Source organism: Gobio gobio, assembly GCF_949357685.1.
Source record: "Gobio gobio genome assembly, chromosome: 20".
NCBI lineage: Eukaryota > Metazoa > Chordata > Actinopteri > Cypriniformes > Gobionidae > Gobio > Gobio gobio.
Window position 1 is genome coordinate 50,626,297 of NC_137113.1, and position 11,034 is coordinate 50,637,330.

An 11,034-nucleotide genomic window follows, 5' to 3' on the forward strand; every position below is an offset into this window, starting at 1 on the left:
GGCGGGGGATGTAATGCCTGAAGAACCAGGGAACTGCCAATCCTAAGTTCCCTGGTTCATCCGACTCCAATGGTCCGAAGGGGGCCTCAGCCAGCCTTCGAGAACCACTGCCAGATCCCAGGTTGGGAGCTCTGGAACGAGCCACCGGCCGCATCCACCGAACCCCACAGGGGAACTGTACAACCAGATGGTGTCTACCCAAGCCCATCACCCAAAGGAGTGTGGAAAGCCTTATGGCAGCCACGGGCACCCTGAGTGTGGACGGGGTTGGACCCGCAGAGAAGCGATCTCGGAGGAACTCCAGCACTGAAGCCACCGGCCAGTTAACTGGGACCACCTCACGCTCCCTGCACCAAGTGGTTCACCACTTGGGGCTGTACAGTCTCCTGAAAGATGAAGCCCTAGAACTGAGTAAGGTCTCTATCACCTCTGCCAACAGGCCAATATCTAGGTACCTGACCCCCTCAAGGGCCAGACCCAAAGGTTCCAAACCTCCGGCAGGGGGTGAAATATAGTGCCCCCTGCCTGAGATAGGAGATCCATCCTCAGAGGAATCTACCATGGAGGACCTGCCAGCAAAGCTATGATATCCGAGAACCAAACTCGCGTCGGCCAACGGGGTGCTACTAAAAGTAGGCTGACCCCCTGTTGGCGGACTCTGTCCAGGACTCCCGGGAGCAGAGCAATCGGGGGAAAAGCGTACAGACGCAGCCTCGGCCACGTCTGAACCATGGCATCCAACCCCAGCGGGGCTGGATGCGTGATGGAACACCACAGTGGACAGTGGGACGTCCCTCGAGACGCCACCACCTCTGGGTGGAGACGCTACTCCCCGGGCCTCAGCCCCTGCCTCGACAGGATGTCTGCTCTTCTACAGTACGCAGGACCCATGTAGAAATATTCGGAAGGCATTCCATGCGCCGAGATAATCTACTGAGGGAACCAGCCTCTCAAGGCTGGCCACGGGTGTTACACGAGCCTCCTCCCCAACCCCCTGAAGCGGAAGACCGGCAGGAGCGGTTGGGAACGATTCTCTATGTGCGGACGCCAGTCCCTCCGGAGGCGGCTGGAGCAGCATGTGTTTGCGGGAAATCGATGGGGCCCGAAGCGTTATAGACGGCGGGATTACCTCGATTTCCCCGGAGCGCCGCAGAGGAAGCAACCTCGGTTGCCACTCTACGGGGGGAACCGCTCTCGGAAGTCCACCCAAAGCTAGGACTTTCCCCCAAAGCGGCCGTCCATGACCGCGCCTCAGCCAGTGAGGAAGGCGTCTGTTGAAGCGGATTTCCGGCAACAGGACGCTCCAACACTGGCCCCTGGGACAGAAACCAAGGTTTCTTCCATATAACTAGGGAACGAAGGCATCTGCGCGTTACCCTGATCATACGGAAAGGATTCCCTCTGGGGGAAACCCCTTGGTTTCCAGCCACCACTGTGGAGGTCTCATGTACAGCAGGCCAAAGGGTATCCCCTTGGACGCTGCTGCCCTGAGCCCCAGCACTTCCTGAAAGTGCTCTACAGTGATGCTGTGGCCTAGCCTTATTTCTGAGACCATCGCCAGTATGGTCTCGACTCGCGCGGGAGACAATTGTGCCCGCATCGTCGTCGAGTCCCATACGATCCCTAGAACCGTAGTCCTCCGGGACGGCGCCAACACACCTGTTGTGTTGAGTCCCAGCCCCAAGCACCTTATATGGGCCAGAGCGACACCTCAATGCCGAACTGCCATCCCCTACGACTGGGCCAATATGAGCCAGTCGTCGAGATAATTCAGCACACGGATGCCCTGGAGTCTCAATGGAGCCAGAGCTGCATCCATGCACCTTGCGAATGTGCGTGGGGAAAGAGCTAGACCGAAGGGAAGCACTCGATATTGGTACGCCTCGCCCCTGAAGGCGAACCTCAAGAACTTCCTGACATGGAAGGATGAAGACATGGAAGGATGAAGATATGGAAGTATGCGTCCCTCAGATCTATCGTGACGAACCAGTCCTCGAACTGGATCTAACTCACGATGATGGAGACCATGAGCATTTTGAAACCGAGCCTCCTCAGAGACCGATTCAAATACCTCAGGTCTACCGGACGCCACTCTCCTTCCCTTCCGAGAACTATAAAGTACCGGCTGTAGAACCCGGACTCCCTCTCTGGCGGAGGAACGCACCCTAAGGCTTCCTTCGCCAGCAAGGATTTTACCAGTTCCCTTACCCGACCCTGCTCTTTGTCTACAGTACGCAGGACCCATGTAGAAATATTCGGAATATTCGAAATACTCTCGAGGCTGGCTTCGGGTGTTACACGAGCGTCGTCCCCAACCCCCTGAAGCGGATGACCGGCAGGAAGTGGTTGGGAACGATTCTCTATGTGCGGACGCGTTAGCTGCCCAGCCGCAAGTCCTTCCGGAGGCGGCTGGAGCAGCATGCGTTCGCGGGAAATCGATGGGGCCCGAAGCGTCATAGACGGCGGGATTACCTCGATTTCCCCGGAGCGCCGCAGAGGAAGCAACCTCGGTTGCTCCCCCGCGGGGGGGGGGCCGCTCTTGGAAGTCCAGCCGAAGCTAGGACTTCTTCCCAGCAGCCTCCCTCCCTGGAGTACGTTCCTCAGATGGCCTCCAGGAGTGAAAGACCGCTGCTGGGACTGCTGGTGAGAACGCCGCCTCTGTTGCCAGGCTCCTGGAGGAGGGGCTCTAGAGGCGACGCTCTCTTTCTGCACCTGCCGGTGCAAGGAGCTGGTAGATGGCTGAGGCTGCCCCCTAGGGGCCGCTTTCCCAGGCTCTGAGTGGCGAGGGAGGCACTGACGGAAGGCCGCTGACTGCATCTTCGCCTCCTGGTACCCGGCGACAACGGTCTCAACCGCGTCACCAAAATAGACCAGAAGGCGAAATCGGGGAGTCTAGGAGGAAGGACTTATCCTTCTCCCTCATCCCCGATAGATTCAGCCAGAGATGCCTCTCCACCATCACCACGGAGGCCATGGCCCGGCTGATAGCACGGGCCATCTCCCTGGTGATGCGGAGAGACAAATCTGCAGCCCTCCGTAGCTCCAGCACATCCTCCGAAGAGGGACCGTCGCCCTCATCGAGCTCTTTTAGGGCTTCCTCCACGACCTACACACCTCGATGTGTAGGTCCGGGAAGAAAGGTAAACCCCGGCGAGGTGTTTGGACCCGGCGAGAAAGAAACCGGTCGTCCAGCCTACTAGGTGGCTGAATTTCCGGCACTTCCTGTGGCCAATTGATCTTCAATTTGGCCACCACACGAGTCAAAAACCTCAATTAGCTCCTTTTGGGCGAGTGGATGAAGCGATGAAACACTTCCTGCTTCTCCACCTGCCCTGATGCACCACTCATCTGGCTCCTCGGAACCGGAGAGAATAAGCATCAGATCCTCAACCCCGGGGGAAGAAGCCGCAGCACGGGCTTCCACACGGGGAGGAGGATCTTTAGAACTGTCAGACAAGGATTGGGAAAGTGCCGCAGCAGTCCCAGATCCCGCTGATAAGTCCTTATGTGAAACCCATGGTCTGTGACACCGAGACGCCTCAGCGATCGCGGGTCCAGCTTTTAAGCATCAGATCCTCAACCCCGGGGGAAGAAGCCGCAGCGCGGCCTTCCACACGGGGAGGAAGATCTTTTAGAACTGTCAGACAAGGATTGGGAAAGTGCCGCAGCAGTCCCAGATCCCGCTGATAAGTCCTTATGTGAAACCCATGGTCTGTGACACCGAGACGCCTCAGCGTTCGCGGGTCCAGCTTTTTAAGCATCAGATCCTCAACCCCGGGGGAAGAAGCCGCAGCGCGGGCTTCCACACGGGGAGGAAGATCTTTAGAACTGTCAGACAAGGATTGGGAAAGTGCCGCAGCAGTCCCAGATCCCGCTGACCAGTCCTTCTGTGAACCCCATGGTCTGTGACACCGAGACGCCTGAGCGATCGCGGGTCCAGAACCCTGGGGCTCACAAAGCTGGCCGGTCTCATCGAACACGGCCAGCCGAGAGTGGAGCAGTCTGAGTGTGAGCAGCTTTTCCACTGACAGGCAGTTCCCTCGAGAACTGCCCGAGCATGCTCAACACCCAGACACTGCACACAAAGCAGGTGTGCATCTGAGCCCGAATAAAGCAGGGACACAGATGCACACACTGCTTAAACTCTCTCACATTCTTTTCCATTTCTTTCTTTTCATTCACACACTTTTGCAACTGTGACAAACAACAGTAAATAGACAGACAATTTCAACAGAGAGCGCTATGCTGAAGAGCAATAACTGCCGTTTCAGTGCGCCGGCTCCCGCTTTATACTTCCGGGTACGCCGTCACGATGACGTCATCACGCACGCCAATCAGATTGGTTTAGTGGCTATACGGACTTCAGATTCGCTAGTGCTTAGGGAGTATCCCCGAAGTGTCGTTCCGACGCAGTGGGAGTTCCCTCGAAAGGGAACCGGGTTACATACGTAACCTGAGACAATTTGTCCTTCTAATGATTTTAAATCTGTCCCTGTGATATTGTTCATAGCACATTCACATTTTGTAACATTTCAGTCTTACCTGAATTTTTTGTATTTCCTTTGGTGTCTTCATTTAAAACCTATTTTTGGAAGAATGGTTCATAAAATCATATACAAAGATTTTTTTATCCTTAATCTCATGAAATATATCTGTTTAAATGTCCACATTTTGTCTGAGGGAGTGCACTTACCTGTGCATTCACCACAGCTAGAGTTGCCAACCATAAACATGTACAGCAGATCCAGCTCGGCTGCTTCAGGGGCATCATACGTGCCGCCATCTTGGAATCATCAACAAAAAAAATAATCAACAACAAATGAATTACAATTTTTCTTCAAAAACAAAATGAATTTCCTATCATCACTGTAAAGCTGCTTTGAAGCTTTGAAGGGTACTTACATTTACATTTATGCATTTGGCAGACGCTTTTATCCAAAGCGACTTACATTGCATTCAAAATACACATTATACATTATTGTCAATTATTGCTTTCCCTGGGAAGCGAACCCATGACCTTGGCGTTGCTAGCGCCATGCTCTACTGTTTGAGCTACAGGAAAACTTGACTTGACATGTTAAGGATGGCCCTAAATGCTGTCAAATACTCAGATACTTTACAATACTCACAGCTACTTAAAAATACTTTTATTTCTAGTGATCCATATTTTTCTAGTGTATTTAAAGAAGGTCCTCGTTTGGTCTTCAAACGTCAAAGTAATTTGTGTGATGGTTGTAAAATCTGATTTTCCATCTTGTAAGGTGAAAACTGGTATCCAGACTCTTCCTTCTGGTAATTATCGCTGTGGTAACTGTGCCCAGTGTACTTTTACACACTAATGTAAATCTTTCAGTCATCCACACACTGGTCGGAATATTTTGATACATGGGACGGTTACATGCTCATCCACACATGTGATTTATCTTATACGCTGTCCATGCGGTCTCGCTTACGTTGGTAAAACTTCTAAATCATTACGTGTTGGCATTAGTGAACACTGACCCTAACCCACTGTAATGCTCAGATATAATGCTGCACATCAGATATTGTTCTTTCCCCAAGATTCAGGAAGGTAGACCTCTCAGAAAACACACAAATACAGAGACTTTAATTACTATTTGGAGCATTGGGATCGCTAGACAAGGGTTAACAAATTAATTTAGTGAAAACCTCAAATTCGACCAAAATTGACATTTTCCACTTGTTTTGCCAGGAGCTCATAATTAGCATTACAACTCATTCTGCCAGCCCGGGTCACACACACTAATATAATAGTTCAAATATAATATAATAGTTAAATACAGGGGCGTTTCTAGGATTTTCATTTTAGGGGGGATCAGCCCCCAGTGAGTATATGAAAAAAAAAATTGGTAAGACTTTAGTTTAGGATCCAATTCTCACTATTAACTAGTAGCTTATTAGTATGCATATTAGGATATTGGCTGTGTATTATTACTTATAGCTATAAAGCAAATATGAATGCCTCATTCTGCATGACCATATTGAACATATTGTACATCCCTTAATCATACAATGTAGGCAGGTTTATAATCAATGAGATCCCAAACGTGAAGTTAGGAGGGTTTGGGGGGCATGACCCCTCGAGAAAATTTAGATTTCTATGATCTGCATGTGCATTTTAAAATGTTCTGAACGCCAAAAATTTGATAACAATTGCTTGAAAACCATGTCAGTGGGCAGATATGACTGATAAAGTTTTACCATTTTTGTCAGTGAAGAAAGTAAACATATGTTTAACTGATATTTATATGTTTCATGAATCATTTTTGTAGGCATGTTAATTTACTGAAGGCTAACAGGAAAGCTAGGTAGCCTAACTCAATTTATTAAATTAATTCACAATATGCCCACATTCATTACTAATCTTATGTCCAATACAGGCTGAAGAAAACTGAGCTTTTTTATTTACTGAGAGCTACACATGGAATTATTACATTTACAATATTCACACATTTATTACTGATATTCATTTGTTAATATTTTGTGTTTGTTAATTCAATTATAAATTACATTATAGGCCTATTTCAATTTAAAATGGCGAAATTAGACAAAAGTGTATTAATTTTCCTGAATATTTGTGTCATTTTTTCACCATTTCTGACTTCCAGAAGCCGCTGTCAGATATGAAATGTGTAGTTTAGCTTCATATCTCTCACTTGAAGTCGAGTCGCGCTGCTAAGATTCGCGCTCAGCCTCAGCAGCTTCTGTGAACATAAAGCCCGCCTACTCTGATTTGATTGGTTTTCTCAAATATTTTGACATTGACGAGTGGTGACAGACCAATGAGAGCTCAGATCCACACACACACCTCTGCTTCTGACGTGCGCTCTGCTCGCCGCCACAGCGGATTGAAGAACAGCTGATTAACACAGATTAAAAGACGGGACAAACCGAAGCCTCCAGCCAGTTTCCCTCCCATATGTTTGAAAGGTTCATCACACATTTTTTTAGGGGGGCTGAACAGAAGTTTAGGGGGGCTGGACAGAAGTTTAGGGGGGGCTGGACAGAAGTTTAGGGGGGGCTGAAGCCCAACACAATCCAACACAATAACACTGACACTACATAAAATCACATCTTACCTGGAGTCTCTGTTCTTGATATGGTGTGTCTGAAGCGGATCAGAAATCTGTAGTGATCTTTATAGTCCTGCTACTGAGGGAACGCCTCATGAAAACATGTGATGTCGGGAAATGACGTGAAAGATTGGAGAGGGGAGGTGGCCAGTGGCCTGAGTCAATGCCCTTTGACCCTTGTATAGCCTACTGTGCATTATATTTGCTTGCATTCATTACAAATCACTATTATTAACATTTTAAAATTTCACAAATAAGTATAAGCAGTTATGATCTGCAATACTTTTTTGAGCAACTAGACTACATGTATATTTATTAAAGAGCCATACATTTTTTTCCAGCCACAAAATGACTCTAATTTTCCTCTTTGCATTGGAATTCTCTATTTTAACCTTAATTACTACACTAATTGTAATATAAATATTACAAATATTAGAAGAAAAATATTGTAAGTGGTCCTTAATGGACCATAATTATTGCACAATCAATAAATATTATTGAGCTAAAATATAGTCTATTTAATTTTAAAATAGTTAAGGTGTATGGTCACATTTGACCACCAATGAGAATGAATGTGAGCAATTAGTAAGAAATAATATTCTGTACTGTTTACCAAATATTTCTGCAAACTCCTGTATAGTGAAGCTGTGGTGTATTCGCTTCAGCCATTCAAATGTATTGACACAGCGCTGGAAGTGTTGAGCGCTCCATGAGCCATGTGACTGCGTGACCCGAGGTCACAAGGGCTGATTAGGACAGTGGACCTCGAGGACCAGAGTTGAACAACCCAGAACACACAGTCATGGACTATTTGCACTGAGCCTCGTGACATACCGTAAAACCTGCTTTCAGATCAGAAAGACATTGAGGGACCAGAGACTTCCATGTTTCAAGAGCCATGTGTATAAAGTTCAACCCTCAACAAATAGTGAGCAACAAATAAGCAGACAGTCAGCAAACACACAACACACACAGCCATGCAGTTGCAAGGGAAACACCGAATAGTTCAGACTTTCACAGTAGCATTTTGGGCCAAGAGCTCAGTCTTTGGAGTAGTGAGTGTGAGATGAACCGGGACTCGAGTGCAATGAAGTGAAATGAGCTATAGATGGAAAGGATGTTGTTTGCTAAATGAAGACAGTTAATCCCGTTTGGTCTAGATCCGGTTTATAGTTGAGCTGTTTCCTCATACTTACATAAACCCCCTCAACATTTGAAGACCAAAAAAAGTGCATCCATCCAATATAAAAGTGCTCCACACGGCTCCAGGGGTTAATAAAGGCTGTCTGAAGCTATACACGATGGGTTTGTGTAAGAAAAATATTCATATTTAATACATTATAAAGTAAGATGTCTAGCTTACGGTGGACCACCTTCTGTCTTCAACTCACACAGAAAGTGTGACACTTAACTAACGTTACGTCCGGCATCATCGTCGCGCCAGTTATGCTTTCTTCAGAAGTCGAATACGGAAGGCAGTCCAGCAGAAGCTATACAATTTACTTTATAACGTGTTAAATATGGACATGTTTCTTACACAAACCCATTGATTGACTTCAGAAGGCCTTTATTAACCCCAGGAGTCTGAGCTGTTTCGGGCCCTTTAGAAGTTTTGACATGCTCTGACATTTGTGCATTTTTCAGTTGCTTATAAACACATTAATGGCAGAAGTGTAATTACACTGTGTTCGGTTCTTTGGGTCACGAGGAAAATATATTGTTAAAATGTATGGTTATAAAAAAGTCTGCTTAAAATATTGAGAACAGTAGGATTTATTTAAGCAAATTTATATTTACGTCATGATGATTATTTTGTTGCGTGAGGTCATTTGGGTATCAGCATGCGCAGTTGCGTTGGAAGCTTCATAAAAAACACAGCGTTATTATTATTCACAATCCATCGTCAGGAGCACACAGCCCGTTGGTATGTAGCGAATTTAGAACCTTTGAAAAGTTTATCATAAGCTACGGTCTGCTGTACTTTAATTTAGGAATGTTTAAAGTTTCATACTTGTGTATTTGTCGTCATCGGCTGCGTTTAGTCCGTGCTGAGAGACTTAATTTGTAGTTAGGTTAGCGCGTGTACTGTTCAGTTCTCTCGGTTTGCGATATGTTTGAACACTGGATAATTAACAAATTACCAAGTAAACTAATGTAGCAGACGGTTGTGTGGTAGGCGATGGAGTTGCATTCATTTAGTAAAACATTGAACTATAGTGTTATAATGATTAATGCACCTTACCTGCCGACTCGTGTGATAGTTATACTCTGCGCATGAGCGCTGCTATGCATGATGGGAAATGTAGTTTCTGTGGTGTTCTAACGCAGCTTTGTAAGACTGTATTGGAGATTATATGATAGTGTATTCTTATTTATAGCAGAAATAGATCTAGTTATTTTATTGTAACTACTTCATGTTTGTTTATTTTGCATTATATATTCAATGGATATATTTGTAACACTGTTTATTTCTTATTTCAGGTTTATGACCTGTGGTCAATTGTATAAATAAAACAAAAATACAAGACTAATGACAAACACGAGTCGTGCCACGTGTGCTTCCTGTCACTAGCCCTTTCGGATGGCTGAGAATTTAAAAAGATCCGAACAGTCATAAACCATTTAGGCCTGCCATTCAAACATTGTGGCCCTGTTCTGAAGCCTGAAGACCAGAAAATAAATCAGTGACTGGTAACCTTATCTAGTTAAGTTAAAAGCCCATCTATACTGCCTATTCACTTGCTAGTCTGCAAACCTAAGAAGAAAGAAAAAAGCGAATTAACAAGATGGCAGAAAAGGAGAAAATAGAGAGGTTACGGCAAAAGCGTTCAGCAGCCCAGACTGCGTTCACTAAAAGAGCCAACCATCTCACCTCCAGGGCCAATGCGCTAGAAGAAAGGGATCTAAAGGCTGAGTGGAGAGAGTTCAAAGGAGATCATACCAGAGTGGAAGATGCAGGATTTGAGTATGCTATGGCCTTACGAGAATTAGAAGACGAAGAGGCCACAAAAAAGGCAGATCAGGTTGACGAGAAAACACTGGAATGCCATCGCAAGTTTGATGCAGTTAAACACCTCATCCAAAACAGCTTCTGGACCAGATTTGCTGAGGAGCAGATCTCCACCCTTGTAAAGGAGGCTAACTCATCCCTGGATCACGCCGAAGCAACCGACCATCTGCAGCTGTCTAGGAAGGAGTGTGAACTGATGAATAGAAACTTAGAACGAGAGGTATGTGAAGTCAACAGTCTAGTAATTGAGTGGACAGAAATTATTCCTCATGCCGCACTAAAGGAATCTAGAGACCGTAGCAGGATGATGAGAAAGCGACAAGAGAGACTGTGGGATAAGTGGGCATGGCAACGCAGCACTTGGTCTGAAGACGAAGAGGAGCAGAAAGAACTGGTGAAACTGGAAGTTACCGGGAAGAAAGATGAAGACGAGGAAAGCCAGACCGGTGAGCAAGCCGGCGCGTCTATTGGTTCTTCTCCTAACCGTAAACTGTCCTGTCCCATAGACAGTCACTTCCCTATAAGCGAAGTTCAGCATGACCCACCCATCGCTCCCACCTATCTCAGTTATGGTGGACTTCCAAATGCTACAAGCACGCAATTGCAAGTCCAAGGTGCTCCCAACATGTACCCAGGGCCTTTCCATTTCAAGCCCCAAATCATGTTGGAACGTGCACGCCTGCCTACATTCTTTGGTAACATGAGAGATTACTACCGTTGGAAAGCTGAATGGGAGGACCTTCAGCAGCTGGGGAACCCTCATGGTTTGGAAAATATAAAAAAGTTCCATCTCATAGGAAGTTTAGATGACAAAGTCAAAAAGGACCTTGTCTTGTCCAGCTGTGGATCTGCTACTGATGTGTTCAGGCTCCTGGACAACAAATATGGAAATAAGCCGAAAATAGTGCTACTTATTTCAAAAGAAGTACA

At 46.5% G+C, this 11,034-nt stretch overlaps 1 protein-coding gene across 1 annotated transcript in view; it reads right to left on the reverse strand.

Moving 5' to 3' along the window:
* LOC307143668 (stonustoxin subunit alpha-like) overlaps window positions 1-7,200 on the reverse strand; it is a 72,004-nt gene extending 64,804 nt beyond the window's left edge. The window contains exons 1-3 of the mRNA XM_079845401.1: window positions 7,101-7,200; window positions 4,694-4,783; window positions 4,543-4,582 (exon numbers count right to left, since the gene is read on the reverse strand). Of these exons, the coding sequence (XP_079701527.1) occupies window positions 4,543-4,582; window positions 4,694-4,783 (130 nt within the window). The 5' untranslated portion in view covers window positions 7,101-7,200. The remainder of the gene's footprint in view (window positions 1-4,542; window positions 4,583-4,693; window positions 4,784-7,100) is intronic.
* Between the last annotated feature and the right edge of the window lie 3,834 nt (window positions 7,201-11,034).